The 19,734-nt window shown below is 35.0% G+C and overlaps 1 protein-coding gene across 1 annotated transcript in view; it reads left to right on the top strand.

Annotated features, from left to right (window-relative positions):
- LOC136041930 (RNA-binding protein MEX3B-like) overlaps positions 1-17,542 on the top strand; it is a 71,461-nt gene extending 53,919 nt beyond the window's left edge. The window contains exons 4-5 of the mRNA XM_065726725.1: positions 2,163-2,344; positions 13,938-17,542. Of these exons, the coding sequence (XP_065582797.1) occupies positions 2,163-2,344; positions 13,938-14,492 (737 nt within the window). The 3' untranslated portion in view covers positions 14,493-17,542. The remainder of the gene's footprint in view (positions 1-2,162; positions 2,345-13,937) is intronic.
- Positions 17,543-19,734: the final 2,192 nt, after the last annotated feature.

The following is a 19,734-nucleotide window of genomic DNA, read 5'->3' as shown; positions in this document are numbered from 1 at the left end:
ACGAAAGGTATTTGATTAATGAACTCTCGAGTGATTAAGAAATATAGCATAAACAGACTCGTAAATCGCAGTTTCAAAATTTTCATGTAAAGGAAATTGCACGTCATCTGTAGTTTAATGTTCGTTTACGATTTTTAAATTGCGTTTTTTTCTTTTTGTTTTTATTCTGTTGTTGTGCTAGTTCAAATAGCCGATTTTTTTTTATTTATACTATATCCTGTTTATGTTCTAGGTTCTAGTAGGCGAGTATTCCAATAAGTAATATTAGCTTAATTTCCCCCTCCTTCTCGTCTTTAATATCTTAGAAGTATTTAAGGTTTATTGCTTAATATGTACTTTCTACTTTTCTATATTAATGTTTATGTTCAACCATATACGAAAATTTGTGAATTTTTAGTGCATTAGTCCTACTCATAACCAACAGCTGGCAACATGGTGCTAAAATTAGTTCTTTTTTTTGTCCTTCTAGTTAGTGTACGTTTTTCTACATACGAGTTGCTAAGAGCCAAAACTCGCAATACGATAGCTGTCACAAGCTAAAAGGTCGGAATTATCTGTTTCTTTTCGCTAGATAAAGAAACTCGTTCGTATGTCATACCTTTGCTAATATTGTAAATATATATTTGAGTAGGGAAAAAAATGTTTCTTTGATTTCAAGGTTAAATTCCTTTTAGAAGCCAAAGTAAGGAAGTGCCTTACATCTGAACACCTCAAGATCTGAATACCTTAACATCTAAACATCTACCTTAACATCTTAATACTTGACTTGTTTATCAGAACAGATTTAACTTATTCAACCCTGTTAGAAAATATCGAGTAAAATCAGCAATACTTTAGTTTTCTTTGAGAATCTCTTTCTGTTTTCCTTTTTTTAAAATAAAAAAATAAAAACAATATTATCTGCTTTGTATTCCATTTTCTCTATTTTATATGCAAATTTAAAAACTGGGAGCACAGTTTTTTGTAGGTCATGTACGCACCCGCAGTAGTATCTGAATTAAGGTTAAGGAACTCCCTGCATGATTGATCAAAACGTACTTCTTCACCCTGGGAAAAATGGCTTGATACCCCTTCCCCCTCCTACACAAATTCAGACCCGTGGATACTTATGCAAAAAGAGGGTGGTAATACACCAAAACATGCTTACAGACAGGGGCGATGGGGGAAGCTCAGTATGGGCTAAATGCACTTTGTCTTCTGGGGGGGGGGGCTGAAACTCCTATGACATCCCATGTAAGTGTCCTTGTTACAGATATTCATGACTTTAAGCACTTCTATCGGATAAATGATTTAATTATTTGAATTGGAAGACTGTGTGAACAATGTAATAATAAGTTAATATTATATTAATAATATAAGACAATGTATCAGTGTACAATTAAGCCTTTTGAGGAGGAAACATGTTAAGAAAACAATTCTTACTTCATAATATGCAGGAAAGTGCAATCATTCCTAAGTGTACTTCATTTTACTTACCCTCAGTCCGCTCTTCACCAATATGCAAATATATAGCCCACATTATATATTACTTATGCATTTTTCTGTTTCTTGATTTCTTCAACGTTGCTTCAATTTACGGGGGTGTTTAATTGAACCAAAAAAGTGACTTATCGCAAAATGCATGGGAAGTACATAATTTGGGATATATATTTGTACAGCAGAGAGGTTGGTGGTAAAATAAAACCGAAGAGTTTTAGGAATGATTAACTACAATTTCATTTATTTTTTCATCTGCAGTTAATTACAGAGGGGGTTGGTGATGCTGTAAAACGAAGCATTTTAGAATTTTTTTTTTTTTTTTACATGTTTCGTTCCCAACAGGCGTAATTGTACACTGATACCTAAGATAATAATAATAAACTTGTATTTATAGCACTGTTAAAGTGATCAGCATCACTTGCGAATCCAGGGGGCCGGAGAGGACCCCCCCCCCCCCCCGAGATTTTTTCTGGCACCTACTTTCTCTGCTTTTTCTTTTTCATTCTTTTTTAAGAATAGATTTGTCAATTTGTCCCATTGCCCTCCCCCTCCAAGATTTTGCTCATTGGCGCTCTTGTCACATTGGCCCCTCCCCCAAGATTTTCTCTAGGTCCTCCGTGATCAGCTTTGATCCAGTATTTCTGAAAATTATATGATTGTCTTAAAATTCTTATTATGTTTAGGTTCATATAATGATGACATAGCTGCATTTTTTGGTAATGGCTTTGAAACAAGCCCTACAAGTCTCAAGAGTCGCAACCCACTGGATGTAGGTTTTCTCAATTCATTGAACAAGAAGCTAAACGCTGAAGTAGAGACTTCTTCCTCAGGATTGCTTGGGCTCGCATCATCAAAAGTCTCTGATGTATGTACTAAATTAATGGCTTCAATATTTTCTCCATATATTTTTCTCTTTTAAGGCATATATACGGTACGAGAATCCCAAGTACTCCTAAGTACAAATTAGATCCTTGGGACCTAGGTTTTTACTTGTAGTGGTCTCATGGGAGAGATATAACTACTTTATTGGGAGGGGGGTAAACAATCATCTCAATAAAAGAATTTGTCTAAGATGGATAATACTGATACACAGCGTGGGGTTAGTTCTCAGAAGATTTATCGCAAGTTTATTTCCTACAACGCCTTTTATCTTTTTTATAATCTAATTTTGTTTTAAATCCCCCCCCTCCAGTGTGTCCCTTTGAAATAAATGATTGTGCTTGTGCCTGGTTTTAAGCCGTACACTTTATGTGAACTGGTGGGTCCTTCATATAGGTGCGTGTAACAGTATTTAGATATACCTGTTCTCCCTCTGGTCCAATGAAGCGAGGTAGGGGTTAAACACTTTCGTGTAAGAATTTGGCACGTTTTTTTTTTACTTTTGGCCTGTCAGTTATATCAGAGCATATTTTACCAACAGACTATAAACCCAAATCGGAACCCGATTTCATCGATTACGTTCAGCTTGTTGCCTCAAAGACCCACCCACGCGCACAGTGGCGTAGAAGGCTATATTTCTGTACCAGTAGATATCTGAATGTAACATTTTTATAGTACAAGGAGAAACATTTAATTGCCACAAGGTATTGAACGCATTTAATATGCATTTAACGTTTAATATATTATTAGGAGGCTAAAGATATAATTCTAATTGAATAAATAAAATTGAAAAAGTAACTTTTTCTTATAATAAATGAAATTGAATAAGTAAAATTTGATTAGTGTAATATGCATTTTCATTTCAATGCTGTAAGAACTTAAATAGAGAATATTTGTAATATAATTCGCTTTCAGTGAAGCGCCAATGATGCCGTAGGCTTTAGATTTTTAAAGTTAGGAAAGGAGGCAGTAGCTAAATTCTTGTTTGTTGTGAAACTGAATTTGTCGTGAAAGGTCATGGGAAGAAATAAGGTTAAACTAAATATTTGATATATAATGATATCAACTGCTGAAAAGCCCGTCAGTTCAAAATTTGATTTCACTGTAATTTAATTTTTTATTTTCAATGTTGTAATAAGTACGTAAGAAAATTGTCTGTAATAAAGCGCCACTTTCAGTAAAGCGCCAATGACGCAGTAGGCTTTATACTTCTTCTGTTAGGGAAGGAGGTAGTGCCCATACTCTTTTTTGAATGGATTTCTGTTCGTTTCAATCTTTATTCGCATGTTTAATTAAAGCTTTAGTCGTTTTAAGGTTTATTTATTCATTTACATTAGCACATGTTGTATCTTTGTTTGCTATGATTGTTTATTTACTTTCTGCTCGTTTTGGATTTCATTTATGCTACAATAGTAAAATATATTTGTTCGTTTTAAGCTTGATTTACATATTCAATTGGATCTGTACTCGTTTTAAGATTGATTTATTCATTTATATTAAATACAACAAAAGAATAAAAACAAGAGCTATACGATACCAGAAGAATGGAACAACAAAAATAATGCAAGGAGCGATAAGAAAACTAGAAACAATATTTTTTTAAGAGGAAAACAAGAAACAATTGACCCCCCCCCCCTCCCGCACAGAAAAGAAAACCAAATGTATTTAAGCTACAACCAAATCCAGGTAATAAGAGTCCAGCCTAGTACTGGTTAGATTTTAATTGCTTTTTTTTAATTCACTGACAATTCTGATTTTCACCTTCTCTTCTTAACTTGATTAATCACTGGTCCTTTTTTCTTATTGTTAGACGCTTCTGTTCTTTTCTGGTTTTTATCGGCATTGAATATGCCTCGTTTGACGCGTATTTTTTATTAAAATAATTAGCTTTCTTTTTTTCTTGTTCTTTTGTCCTTTTTTTGGTGGCCGGCATTAACCCCCCTGAAAAATACCCACCCCCAGAAAATAGCCCTCCACGGATCCCCCCGGAAAATTCCATCCCTACACTAAGGACTAGAACTCTCAATTTCTAATCCAATGAGCACGCTCCGAAGTTCCTGCGAATTTGAATTGGAGGTGTGGGTAAGGCTCCTCCTTTACGGAATAAATTCTGCCATTTTGGGGATTATTGTTTATTCTTTACTTTCATAATAACAGCGTAGACCAGAAATATTCCTAGAAATCGTAGGGGAATAGATATCAATTTCACATTTTATACGTTTTTTAAAGTTTCTTTTGTACCCCTTCCCTTTTCCCTAAAAAACTCTTTGCTAGAAAACACCTTTTTGATGCATTTTTGCTGGGAAACTTTTCCACCGAAAAGGGAATTACCGGCATGATCTTAAAAACAATCAGAAATTAATGTCTTTCAAATGGAAATGCGCTAAGATTTTTTTTTTTTTTTTTTTTTTTTTTTTTTTTTTTTTTTTTTTTTTTTTTTTTTTTTTTTTTTTTTTTTTTTACCCAGATCTTCCGCAAGAATTTTCTGGGTGGAATTTTCAGCTAGGATGGAAGTGTCTTGACGACTTTCACTGGAAAGCGAGAGAGCATTTTTGCGTGAAAACAACTTTCTGTGGTTGGATTTTTCCGTGGGTGAAGGAATTTTTCATGGAAGGGGTAGCCGGATTTCTCGGTGTAATCAAAAGCGGTCAGGAATTAAATTATAGAAAATATTTTTCAACTGAAAGTAAGAAGCGACATCAAAACTTAAAGGAACTAAAATTATTATGGAAGGGGGATAATATATAAAATTATTATCCCCTCCTCAAGTCCTTGCTCTTTACGCAAAAGTTTTGATGTTTTGTCATAATTCTTTAAGAATGACTCCTGAAACACAATGGCCGTTTAAAAAGAATAATAAGCCGTTTTTTTTTAATTTGTCATCACCTGTTATGAAATAGTGTCGGTGGATGGAGAGTGGGGAGAGGGAATGGTGCCTAAAACCACCTTGAGAAAGCCGGATTATCCGGCAAAATCTCATAAAAAAAAAATATTAAAATTTTTATGAAAAGTTTTTTCAACTTAAAGTACGTAGTCTAAGGCTGAAAGTCCAAGGCTAAGGTAATGCACCCTCCTATATCCCTTGCTCATTAAACTAACGTCTCTATTGCTTTGACAAAGCTTTTTATTCCAATCAGACGGCCATAATGTTTATGAAGTCTTTCTTTTAAAAATTTGCAAATAAGTCAAACTTTAGCGTAAAGAGAGAGAGGCTTAAGAGGTGGAAGCTTCTTCATATATGGAAACGTTTGTTTGTTTAAAGTTTTAACGTAGATCCTTACTTATAGTTAAAAAACTTGTTTTTTCTATATAATTTCATAAAAGGGTTACAGTATTGAAATAAACGACACATCATTCGCACAGGATTCTGATTAATGGATAGTTCTTTTGGGCTTAGTCTGTTTTGGTGGGTGTTTTCGGGGTGAAAAATCTCTTGCAAACTAATTTATTTACTATGGGTTGCCTCCCGTAGCAGCATAATATTTTTAGGCATGAATGAATATATAAGTCAGATATAGTAGGCTTGACTGTCTGTGCAGTATTTCGACTCTTGTTGATAAAAAAAAACATCGCCAAGTACTGGAAACCAGGTTGTGACAAAGAGTGGGCCCATGATTGTGCAAAGCCTCATTCATACTGGAGGTCCTAGGGATGGGAGACCATGAAATCAAATGGGGAGGGAAAAATCTGCTGGACTTATATTTTGCTGATGGTTTAAGTATCCTAGATCAAAATGTGAGCAAAATGAATGAACATTTAAAGGTTTTGCGAGTTCAGGGTGCTAGAATAGGTTTGAAAATATATGTTAAGAAGGCTAAGTCACTAAGGCTAGGAATAAGAAGATGAAAAGATGACGTTGGGTAGTAGGATAGCCAAGACTCCGGATGTTTTTTCACGGTAAAAGAAAATGGAAGAATAGGAAGATAAGTCTGTAAACCAAGATTAAAATATTGGAAGCTAGTGATAACTGTGGTCAAATTTGGCTTGGAACCATGGGCGCTCCGAAAAGCGGTGAAAATTTGCTAGATGTTATCCAGAGAAATTGCCTATGAATTATTCATGGGTACCTGGCTGACTGACCGTAAACGATTTTCAAACAATTAGCCGTAAAAAAGAATGTGGTTCAATCCCGCTTTCTCGGCTCTAGAAAGGTTGAGACGGCTAGGGCACGCATTGCGGATGAATACTGACAGTTTGCTAAAGATTATTCTTTTCGGCCAACCATCTAGGGCTAAACTGAAAGCAGGCCGTCTGCGGTTGGGGTGGGAGGATGTCATAAAGAAGGGAAATGGGAGCTTCCTGGGAGGGTGTACAGATGGAGGCTTTGAATAGATTGGGATGGAGGAGGAGCATACGTAGCTGTGTTACCCTCAGGCGGTTTGGTGGTGGGGTGAGTTGTTAGTAGTAGTAGTAGCATTGAATATTATAAACATTTTAATTCTCATTCAACATAATAATTTTGTCTCATTCAAATGAAATAATTCCAAGGATAATTTTTCAGGCTGAATCGTCCGCAAGTAATTTTAGAGGGAGGATGGATTCTCAGCGTGGATGGAACTGTCTAGGGGGAATTTGGCGGGCTGAAGGTTAACTTTACCTTGGATGAAATTTCACCGAAGGAGATTTTGTGAGGGGGAGGATTACCCCCTTAATATATGAAGGGTGTCCCCCTCCTTGATACCCTTGCTCTTTACGCTAAAGTTAGACTGTTTGTCCCTTTTTTTAAGAGCGTTTACTGAAACATGGGTTGTTTTTTTTTTAAATAGAATAGGAAGTTTTAGAGTAAGCCAAATTCGAACCTGCATTAGTTGAAAAATGTTCAGAAATTAAATTAAAAAAACACAAGTTTTTTTTTTAACTGAAAGTAAGGAGTAACATTAAAACTTAAAAGGAATTGAAATTATTCCGTATATGAAAGGGCCCCTCCAACGCCTCACTCTTTACACTGTTTTTATTGTTCTAAAAATTAGTGTTGTGACAAAGAGTCAAACTTTAGTGTAAAGAGCGAGGCGTTGAAGAGGGAACAGCACCTTTCAAATACAGAATATTTTTTTTTTGAAAAAGCTGGCTTGTACCTCCTTAACTCGCCTAGTGTACTTGAGCCTTTATGGTCTGCAGTCTACCGGCTGGTTGCCTAACCTGCTATTTCCTTTTGCGGCTATTGTATTGAAATTAGTATTATTTTAAGCTTCAGACTCGGAGAAAATAGCACGTTTCAAATTTTGTAACGTTTTAAAGTTGTTTGAGGACTTCTAGTTTCTTCTTGGGATTGTGTAAGGAGGGAAGCTTTGATTGGATGATGATGGAGGAAGAATGAGTAGCTGTTTTTGCCTCAGGTGGCTGAGTGATGCAGTTTGAAACACCAATCAGTTTTGGAAACATTCTACTAGATGAGTTGTGCATCAAAATCAATGCCAGAAATTAGCCTTTTTTTTTTATTTTCTTCATTGTTTCTTTCATTGGCCCATGAAAAGGTCTTCTACCTCTAAAAGATTTGCAAAAAGACTTACTATGTACCGAAAAAACACCTACATAAATATTTCACACAAAACAAAACCACTTAATATAATTTTGAAGCCGAAATATTTATACGTTTAACAAGAATTATATATAATTCAATCATACATATTATTTATTATTTAGCCAATACAATTATGATCATTTTCAGTTCCATCAATCATTGATAAAAGAATTCATAGATCTTGATCTGAAAAAGTACCGAAACACTCAACGTTGCGATCCTCTTGTGAAGCAGTTTTGTCTCTGCAGAACTGCTATCTGTTATCTGTGCTAACCATCTATATAGCCAGTAGATATCTTGAGTTATAATTCGAAAAACTAGTAACTAGGACCTGATGACGCTGCAAAGCTTAAAATTACGTTAAATGTCATTGACGTGACGTTCAAGGTCATTGACGTTTGCAATGATATTAATAATTGACGTTTAAAATTGAATTACTAGAATTGGCAAAATTGACATTTCATCTTCGTTTTAAGTTTTGATTAATTTTAGTTGCGCAAAAATAATTCGTAAATTGGCACCTACTCAGAATTTAACAATACAAGCTTCGTACGAGAGGCGTGGCTAAATGTACGCTGCAGCTGACGGGTAAGGAAAGTTCACACACAGGGGCGGATCTAGACCAAAATCTTGGAAGGAGGGGCAGTGTGACAGGGTGCCTGTAAGCAAAATCTACTACTACTACTACTAATAACTCACTGCAGCACCAAGCCGCCTGAGGCCAACACAGCTACGCACGCTCCTCCTCCAACCTAATCTATTTAAAGCCTCCCTCTTTACACCCTCCCAGGAAGTTCCCATTTCCTTTAAATCCTTATTTATGACATCCTCCCAACCCAGACAAGGACGACCTGCTTTCCGTGTAGCCCCAGACGGTTGGCCAAAAAGGACAATCTTCGGTAATCTGTCATCCTTCATCCGTAGAACGTGGCCTAGCCATCTCAACCTTTCTTTCATTATAGCCCCAGAAAGCGGGATTGAACCACACTTTTCGTACAACCTACTGTTTGAAATACGGTCAGTCAGCCGGGTACCCAGAACAATCCGTAGGCAATTTCTCTGGAAAACATCTAGTAAATTTTCATCTGCTTTTCGGAGTGTCCATGCTTCAGAGCCATATTTGACCACTGTCATCACTGTAGCTTCCAATATTCTAATCTTGGTTTGTAGGCTTATCTTTCTATTCTTCCAAACTTTTTTTAACTGTGAAAAAACACCCTGAGCTTTAGCTATTCTACTTTTAACATCTTCACTGCTCCCACCATCTTTACTAATAATACTACCAAGGTAACTGAAGCTCCCAACCTGATCAATCTTTTCGTTACCTAATGTCACCTGTTCATCTTCACTTATTCCTAGCCTTAGTGACTTAGTCTTCTTAACATTAATTTTCAAGCCTATTTTAGCACCCTGAACTCGTAAAACCTCTAAAAATTCATTCATTTTGCTCACGCTTTCATCTAATATGCTTAAATCATTAGCATAATCTAAGTCCAGGAGCGTTCTTCCTCCCCATTTGATTCCATGGTCTCCAATTGCCTTTCCTGTGCTCCTTAAGACGAAGTCTATCAAAATGATCCATATAAAGGGGGATAGAACACAACCCTGCTTAACTCCTGATTCAATACAAAACCAGTTGCTAACCTCATTTCCTACCTTAACCGCAGCAGTATTATTCTCGTACATAGCGCAAATCACTTTAATGTATTTTTCTGGTATACCATATAACGATAAGACCTTTGTTAACGCTGTTCTATCAACAGAATCGAAAGCTTGCTCATAATCGATAAAACTAAGGACCAAAGGTGTTTGACAACGAAGGGACTTCTCAATTATTAACCTAAGAGTGAAAACATGGTCGACACATCCTCTACCTTTTCTAAAACCGCATTGTTCTTCCCTTAAAACTTTGTCTACAGCATGTCTCAGTCTAAAAAGTATCATATTACTCAGTAATTTGCTACCTACAGAGACCAGACTAATGCCTCGATAATTACGACATTCACTCTTGTCACCTTTCTTATACAGTGGTTTAATTAAGGTTTTCCTAAAATCATTGGGTACTTCCCCTTTTTCAAAAATCATGTTCATAATCTTCAGTAGCTTATTCCTAACCTCAGAGCCACCATATTTAAGGAACTCATTAATCATACTATCAGCACCTGGGGCCTTATTATTTTTTAATCCTTCTAGTACTGTCGCTAATTCTTCCTCACTAAACAAATCTTCCTTCACATCCAAGGTATCACAAACTTTTTCATTTTCATCTATATCTTTTCCTGCAACTGTATCTCGGTTTAGCACATTCTCAAAATGTTCCACCCATCTTTCTTTAACTTTTTCCTTATCACTAATTGTGGCCCCATTTCTATCTTTAACTGGGACTAGTCCGGATCGGCTACTCCCTTTCAATTTATTAACATGCCAGTATAATATTTTACTATTATGCCGTCTAGCCGCATCTTCCAGATCCTCAGCAATTTTATCCATCGCCTCCATTTCACATCTCCTTAGTTCATATTTTAATGCTTTCTCCACTTTCTTTACATTCCTTTTGTTTTCATACGACCTATCGCTCAGATAATTCTTATACAAACCCCTTCTACTCTCTATTAAACCTAAAGCTTTTTCACTAATATTCCTAGTTGCTGTCTTAGCACTCTTCCCTAGGACACCATCAGCAACTTCACAAATTGTTTTTCTGAAATTATTCCATCCATCTTCCACATTGTCAAATTTTAAACCCTCAAGTTTATTACTAAACTGTTCCTGGAATTTTTTTCTCAAATTTTCATCCTGAAGTCTACCAACATCATAACTTTCCGGGAGGGAGTTACTTTTCCGAAATTCCAGCTTTAAATTAACCTTAGACACTACTAGATGGTGATCTTTACTTTTAACATCAATAACGGCACTCCTATACACCCTAGTATCTTGTATTGATCCTGCTAGTCTTCTGTTTACAATAACATAATCAATAAGGTTTGCTGTCTTACCATCACGTGAATACCATGTCAACTTATGGGCCATTTTGTGAAAAACCTTGGGCGCAGGGTCCCCTGGCCCCCTAGATCCCTCACTGTTCAAACATGGTTTATACCGCAGTAATGAATATACTGTTCAAAATCGCTTTTAAGGCTCTTCGATGCCTTAAAGAATCATCCCATCTTCTCCATTATAAGCTTTAATTGTGGCCAAACTATCAAGAAGTGAATGGGCTTGTATAGCTTTGTCGTAACTTGTATAGCTTTGATAAGAGGTCTAAGTAAACGATAGAAAACTTAAAGCCGACACCTACTGTCATGGAAATCTTAGAAAAACCATTTCACCTTTCCAGTTTTGTGCTGGAGATAGAGATATTCAGATATAATGAAACTTAAATCATTAGAACGATTTTTCTATTATTATTATTGAACGGGGATGACTTTTCTTTTTAAAATTCAGGAAAGGGCAGTCCCTAAAAATATTCTAGTGTACCTGCTTGGAAAATATTGAAAAATAAGCTAAAAAAAAGTACCCCTGGATAATTAGACAGCTTTGTAAGTTTCCTGCTCTGCTAACTTTGTTGATTGAAATCTTTGCGGACACTGGATGCACGTCATTTATGCTGTAAGTACCTTGAATAGACAGTGATTTACTGAACAATAAGTAACAAATTAATTGTTTCCTTTGTTTTGAACTAGCCTTTTCCAACTGATGTCACATCTAAGATCCCCTATCAGTTTTTACGAAAAGTGTTTGGGAAGCTCCCTGTGGTGCTAGAAAAATTCCCCAATCGGTACTTTGTCTTTGAGACTATCAACCAAAGCTGCGAGTCGCAAAATGACATTTTTGGTAGCGAACATTCTGAACCCTGGCGCAAACGTATAATAGGTGCGTTTGCCCCCCCCCCAACTGTTTTTGCCAGCTCCCCCCGCATAAGAATCGGGCTCACGTCCAAACTACAAATTTGTAGAACTATGTGTGAAATTCTCTTAACCATTTTGCATTTGCATTAAAATTTGCATTTTGCTATATTATTTTTTAATTACGAAAGGCACTAGGTATTGGAACTTTCTTTGAAATGAGCCCTTCTCTGTGGTGTTCCAGTGCTCCACTAACGGTGAAGGAAAGAAAACAAGAAAAAAAGAGAACTGATGACTGCCACCCATGCAGAAAGTGGTTTTCCTTGTTGTTCAACGTTGTGACTTCCCTATATGCAGTTTCCAATAATTGGGATTCTAACGGTACAATTTCCATCTGGCATAAAATCCCCCATTCCTCAATCAGCTTCGAAAGGCATTTTTTTCACATTCGGCAGTGTTTTTTTTTGTGTTTTTTTTTTTTTTTTCAAAAAGCGTTTTTCAATTTCAGGTTACTAGGGGCCGTGATTCATTCTTTACTAGGTTGCCCCTACTGGGGAAACTATGATTTTAGTCGATATGACAAATAAAAAGGAAAATGAAAAAAAAAATTAGTAATTGATATAAAAGAAATTTATTCAAATTTTATCTTTAAGATAGATCGAACAATACAAAACTACTACTCAACCTTTTCAATCCAAATTGAATTGTATTCTGTGGGCGTATTTTCAATACATATATCATTTTTAACAAAGAAAGGAACACCGCATCCGTTGGGCCATATCTCTACTTCGTTAAACCCTCTTCTTCGCAATAAAAAAATGTCATTCTAGTTCGATTCGGCAGTCTAAAGGAATCTTAAAAGAAACGCTAGTTTCGGCACTTTGAATGAAATACTAGAAAAGTCACTGGCATGTATTTTCAAAGAAGATATATAAATTTGACAATCTTATTTCAAAATATACATAAACAGGTTTTGCTGGTTTGCTTCAAACTTCTATGTTTACTTTTACTTTTTTTTTCTTTTTTTTTTGAAGGATAGAATAATAAAGATGTTCGGAAAGTATTAAAAGGGACAAAATGGTGTATGAATTTACAATTTAAGCTTATTTAAAAAACAAATTCGTTGATTTGAGTTTTTGTGAAATTTTGATTTGGAGGTTAATATAAAATGATTTTGTTAATGCTTATCGACCTGTTGACTAACTTGGGTCTCTATGGCATGAGGTGCTTTTTTACTTGTGAGAAGTCTCATTTTAATTTCCTCTTTTTAGATTTACAGTTTTTTTTAGATTGTAATACTTGTCGACCAGTTGATTAGTCTGAGTGTCTACAGCATGAGGTGCATACATTTTTTTTTTTTTTTTTTTTTTTTTTTTTTTTTTTTTTTTTTTATTTTATTTTTTTTTTTTTTTTTTTTTTTTTTTTTTTTTTTTTTTTTTTTTTTTTTTTTTTTTTTGTAGGATAGAATGATAAAGACGTTCAAAAAGTATTAAAAGTATATAAAATAGTATACGAATTTACAATTGAAGCTTATTTTTAAAAAATTTGTTGATTTAATTTGAGTTTTTGTGAAATTTTGATTGGAGGTTGATGCAAAATGGCTATGTTAATGCTTATCGACCTGTTGACTAACTCGGGTGTCTATGGCATGAGGTGTTTTTTTTTTTTTTTTTTTTTTTACTTGTGAGAAGCCTTCTTTTAATTTCCTCTTTTTAGATTTACATTTAGATTGTAATGCTTGTCGACCAGTTGATTAGTCTGAGTGTCTACATCATGGGGTGCATACATTTTTTTTTATATATATACATACTTGCGCAAAGACTTTTTTTATTTTCTCTTTTTTCTTTTTCTTTTTGATTGCATGAGGTGATTTTATTTACGAGAAAAACTTCGCTCTTTTCAGTTTCCTCTTTTTTAAGATTTATAAATAATTTTAGATTGCATGAGGTGCGTTTACTTGCGAGAAAATTGCGCTCTTTTTAGTTTCCTCTTTAAGACTTATAAATATTTCTAGACTGTATGAGGTGTGTTTGCTTGTGAGGTGTGTTTACTTGTGCCTCTTAATTTCTTCTTTTTTAGATTTAGGAATTTTTTAGATTGCATGAGGTGTGTTTACTTTCGAGAAGACTGTGCTCTTTAGTTTTTCTTTTTAAGGTCTACAGCATAACCTAATGATGCTTATACCGTATTCTTAATGGTTTTGTTATTTTTAGATGCCGTCTTTTGGAAGTCTCAGTCGGTTTGGCAGCATTTATGGCTCTGACAGTGATGATGGTCTGGGTCGTGACACACCTCCATTTGCACCTCAGCCAAGTATTTGGTCAAACGACTTCAATCAATCCCGCTTTGGATTTGGTTCGCTTCTGGTCAAGAGAAGTAATAGTGTTGGCTATGATAATGAGTTAGACCATCTCCCAGCTCGACGCGTTAGTTCTGATCCACTTGCATCGCTTTCATCAGCTTTGGCATCACTTGCAAACACAATGACAGATTGTGACAGCGCCATCAGCGAAGTCGGAGGATCCCTCTCGCCTTCGAGCAGCCCTGTCGGAAGTAGCGTATCACCAGTCGGTAGTAGCTTAGGATCTTCTCGCGGAAGCTTGAAGCGAGAATGTGTTTCATGCTGCGAATCTGAAGTTGTGGCAGCTTTGGTTCCATGTGGTCATAATCTTTTTTGCATGAGCTGTGCACAACATCTTGCTGAAGAAGGACAGGAATGTCCAGTTTGTCACGTTGGAGTAAAAACCGCCATCCGTATCATCAACTGATTGAATACATGAATCTCGCGCCTTTTGAATATATAGCAATAATTTGCAAATACCTTTTTTTTTTTTTTCAAATAACCGGTACTTTGGAAGTTACACATACCAAAGTGTCATGTATGAGCGCAAATGAAATATGTGCTTTTGTTTTGGAATCTTATTTTGTGTGATACTTAAAACGAAAAAGTGATTCCTGTTTTTATTTTTCCCCAAGGTCTCCTTATCTCATGAATCTTTTATAGCAGCAAAAGAGCTATATTTATAAACTAGCCCTTTCATTTTTCTCAACAGGACAGCTTAAATCGTCAATTGCTTGCTCAATTGCATTTTACTTTTTGCTTGTCTGAGGGTTGAAAAAAAAATGATGGGGCCAGATTAGATGCCACTGCCTTGTCGGGTCCCGACCTGGTTGTCCCAACAGTGAACGTGGGCCTAAGTCCAATTAAGGCTTGGTCTTCATTGGAATAACAGTAAGCTCTAGATTTATTTGTGTTTGGGAGGATTCAGAATGTTAATTTGGCAGTTACTCGTATCTGCTTAAAACAGAGGAGACCTTCCGGTGAGGGGAAGTGCAGCTAAAGATCACTAGTACAAACTCAGTGGCATTTTGAGAAATTCTTGCTAGTAGCGCCAATGGACCTTAGCTCATCCAAATCCTTAGCAAAATTTTAGCTTCAAATTTTCTATTTTATTTTCTTTATTTATGACTCTATAACACTTTATTTATTTTTAATCGTCGAAGTAACAAGAAGTTATTGCATTAATCGCGAAGTTGCTCGGGGAAAAAATATTTTTTTTTTTCGATCTCCGATTTTTTTTTTTTTTTTGTCAAAGTAGTGGGAGATATGTGATGTTTTGGTAGGGAGGGGGTAAATAAAGCTTTTGGCAAGAAAACGTTATGTTTTTTTTTTCAGTTATTACCCTCTTAGTGGGTGTTCCTGCTTCTCGCCGCAGAAATTCAAAATTATCTATAATATCCCTTATATTTCAAAAAGCGTAATAAGTTTATTTCCCCAATTCTGTTTTTTACCTGAAATTTTAAAAAATGGTTTAAATTACTTTAATATTTTTTCTGACGTGTGAGTTGAGTAAACTTAAAATTTTTTGGGAGGTTAGAATCGTTCGTTGTTTCTATGTTTTTGTTTTACGTTAAAACAATCAAAGAACTCTTTTTTAAAAGTTCAATATAGATAAATTTGGTATATGCCAATAGTGCGTTCTTTCCTCTTCCTTATTTGTCTTCTTTCCAATTTTCCTTGCTGTGCACGTATATTAAAATTTTTTGAAAAATATTCAATTTTATCATCCTGAAAATTACATAATTTTTTTTTTTTTGCTTAAGATTTGGGGAAACCCCTTTCTTAATATTTTTTTTTTATTCTAACAGTCATTTCTTGAATAACTTGCGGCTCCAAACATCGAATTTGCCCCAAAGAAAAAAGTAATGACCTAGAATTAGACTTGATTCACAAGGTCAGGAACTCACAATGAATTGGCCTTGATTCACACTGAGATGTGGATGGATTAAAACCGGTTTGGGAATCACTTTTTCATACAATAGCTTTTGTAGAGAGTAGAAGGAGGCATTATTACTACCATGAGCAAGGCCGCATCCAGGGTGGTTACAAGGTTTGAACCCGCCGATTTTTTTTTGATTTTTTTTTTTTGGATTCGTAAAAAAGAAATAAAAATGCATATAAACAAACTTTTGATGCCTTTTTTAAAGCCCCGCCTATAAAATACCTAAGTTTTGGGTCTAGCCCCAAATGTATCCCCTCCCGTTTGTCTTTGGATATACTTAAAAAACCATTTTTATGAAGTAAGTGCTTTAATTCGATGTCATTACAGCTCTTGATTAGAAAATTTTCCCTGCCCCTGGAAATTCCCCCCCCCCCTCAAACCTGGTGAAACTTCCCTGTTGCGTGTTTGATTACGACCGATGATAATGTCTCCTTTTACAAATTTATTACTGAGCTCAAGTATGCGATATTTTAATATGAGGTTGGTTTGTTTGATTTTTCCTGTCAAAGTATTTTGTAGAATCTTTATTTTTCTATTTTCGTACAGTTGATGTGTTTTTTTAGTAAATTTGAAGGGGGGAATGGGTTTATATATGAGTGATTATATTTATGTTTTTTAGAAGTTTATCTAATTATTTTTTCGTTAATGACGTTCTGAGGGGGGTGATGGGTTTACTTGAAATAATTTTATGCAGCCTGTAGTTGCACTCTTATTAAACTCCAAGGACATTATATATACATATATTTTATATATTTAAGCAGAAATGTCTATTATATAGCTTATTTTTTGTGCTGAACGATTATGCTGAAAAGCCAACTAATTTATTTTTATTTAAATTTTTTGTTCAACTGTTGGCTTTTCAGATTAAAAAAAAAAATTAAAAATGATATACATATATATATATATATTTATATATTTCGTCAGTTTATTAATTGTATTTGTCCGCTACAGTATTATTTGATGACTCATTATTATACTAGCAATATAGTAACGCTTTGTAGTAAACAGACCCTAATAGAGTTGTCGCTTTGCATACTAGAGCTTTTTTCATGTGTGTGTGCTTGATTAGTATTGTAGTTTATTGAACTTTATCTTAATTGAAAAAAGGGCTAATAGGGTGTACGCAGGTGGGAGGGCTCTGGACCGTCTCCCCTCCAAAATCCTAAATTTTATTGAATTTCTGGGCACTTCTTATTCCCATTATCATATAAAGTTTTTTTTTCATCTATAATTGCCCCCGCCACCTCTCCCCGAAAAATAAAATCTCCGTACGTGTCTGAGGGAGAAAATGATTATCGTAAATATGCCAGTGTGAGCAATATGAGTAATAACTAAATACCCTGTTATATTCAAAGGCTATAAATTTAAGACAGTTTCTAAATGATTTGCTTATAATAACATTCAGTTTTAAGTTGACGCAGTCATATTAGGTGTCAATCTCTTACGGCCCAAAACTTCCTGAAGTTTTGATAGTTAAAATCAATGAAAATACGTAAAAACTATTGTAATGCGACTATTTTTGTTTCCCCCCCCCCCCAAGAAAAAAAACCAGACACATTGTTTACATTTGTAGGTTTTCGAAAATGAGTGCCGAAAACATCTAAAATGACGCCCCCCCACCCAATTTTCCGTGAATCTAAATTCTTGATATAGTCCTTCTGTTACCCTCCCCCGAATGAAATGTCTTCGTTGATATTTTAGTACCTTTTTATTACTATGCCTATTTGATGATCATGTTTAGGCGTTTCCAAGCGTTAATCAGAAAAATGATAAAGTATCAGCTAGGTCTTATTTTGGAGGAGGTTCAAAACACCTGGACGCCAAAACTAACACTTTGCTCGCAATAAAGGATAAATTCTTCTAAAATTACGTTAATGCTTAAGGTTGAGAAGAGTAGACCGCCACTTTGATTGAAATAATAATCCAATGCATATCAATTAAGATAATGTATTTCAGAGAGGAAATGACTGAATGAAGGATGTGCTATGAATAGCTTGTTGGGTTTAAATAGTGTAGATGGCAGCATTAGTTAGGCTAAGTATGCTGAATTGCCAACTTGATATTGAGGTCTTTTTTGACGAGCAATGTGGATCAACAATAGTTTTTGGCTAGAACACGAATTTTTATTATTGTTGGAACGGCAATATTTTCAAAATCAATTGAACATAGTTTTACTGTTTACAATTAAACTCATGTTTACTGCTGTAATTTAACTGTTGGTGCAATTTTGTACTGTCTGATCAAATTCTGAAACCCCTCTTTCCAAAAAAAAAACGAAAAAATTTATCCAGTGCTCTTTGAAGGGAAAAAAGTAAAAAGAATTAGAGACTGGATTTACAGTCCCTAACAGCGGTGCTGATCTCCGTTTCATCCACATTCAGCCGCGAAGTGCAATGAGGGGGGGGGGGCAGTCATCCTGTGATCTCACACACCCTTCCTATTTACCTTCCCAAGGGTTCTCCAGGTGCTTATTTAAAGCTGGGTCGACTCTAGCTGAGCTTACAGAGTCACCCTACAGACCTGCTTTCCAATTCAAATAACCAGCGACAAGGGGTGCGTAATTCCAAAAAGATTACCTCGTGTCTTATTTTGCTTTTTTTTTTTTTTTTTGAAAAAATGGTAAGAACAAAAATAATTTTGCCGTGTGATATTCATCTTTGCAATTTCCCGCTTAAATTTTACGAACAATTCTGACAAGCAAGGATTTCAATTGTGGTTCGTTTTCATCCACAATGTCGATCAGCGAAACCTTTTTTGGTCACTAGAACGCGATTGTTGGTCAAAAATGCTCGCCAGAACAGTTTGTTGATCAAAAATCTCACCAGAAAAGACCTTAGATGTATTGGATTGACCAAATTGAAATCTGGCCAAATTGAGCTATATTCAAACGTCATCTTTACTACATACCATAGAAACTACTCATAGCACCTGGCTACTTGAAATGGTTTATTTCCTTTTCTTTAATATTATTATGGCAATACAATGTCTATTCTCTAATATATTTTATAAGTATTTTGATGTTTGTAAGTAATTTGGTATTCTTGAATTCTGTTGAGACAAGCACAATCTTAGCCCTTGATTTTCTTTGCCTTCTTGAATGATCTTCCGTTTAAAACATTTTTTTTATATTTCTTGATAATATTGCTGTTGCATCTAATTCATAGTTTTGCTTTGATTAATAGGTTTTGGAGCTCTTCGATGAGTATTTAATTTAAGGAAATAATCCAATATAATTTGACTTAAATGTTCTGTGAAAATGAAGTTATCTGTAGATGCTATATCCAATATTGTTATTGGAAGTGGATTTTACTTATTTGATATTGTGGAAGACCAGGAATACCTTAAAAAGTCTCAAAAGACATAAACCTCAAAAATCGCATTTATTTGATTTTGAATTCTTTACGATTGTTTGGCCATATCAATCTGAAGAAAGGGATAATTTATTACCTTCAAGAGAATAAATTTAGACTAAGAATGAAGTTAGGTGGGGGAGGGGGTTCGCTTTTCTCAAATAAATTAAGGGAAATATGGAAGATCTGTCCAGAATAGGCTGTATCGATCCAATGATTATATAATACAAATGATAATTGAAGGATGCTTGCTTAGAATATATTCAATTTTAAAACTTGATGTTTTCCAAGGTCTTATGCATTACCTGTGACGATGTGGCGTGTTTTTTTTTTTTTTTTTTTTTTTTTTTTTTTAGGCTCGTGAATATTATAGGATC

This window comes from Artemia franciscana, unplaced genomic scaffold, assembly GCF_032884065.1.
Source record: "Artemia franciscana unplaced genomic scaffold, ASM3288406v1 PGA_scaffold_50, whole genome shotgun sequence".
Lineage (NCBI taxonomy): Eukaryota > Metazoa > Arthropoda > Branchiopoda > Anostraca > Artemiidae > Artemia > Artemia franciscana.
This window is presented reverse-complemented; position numbering and strand designations above follow the sequence as displayed.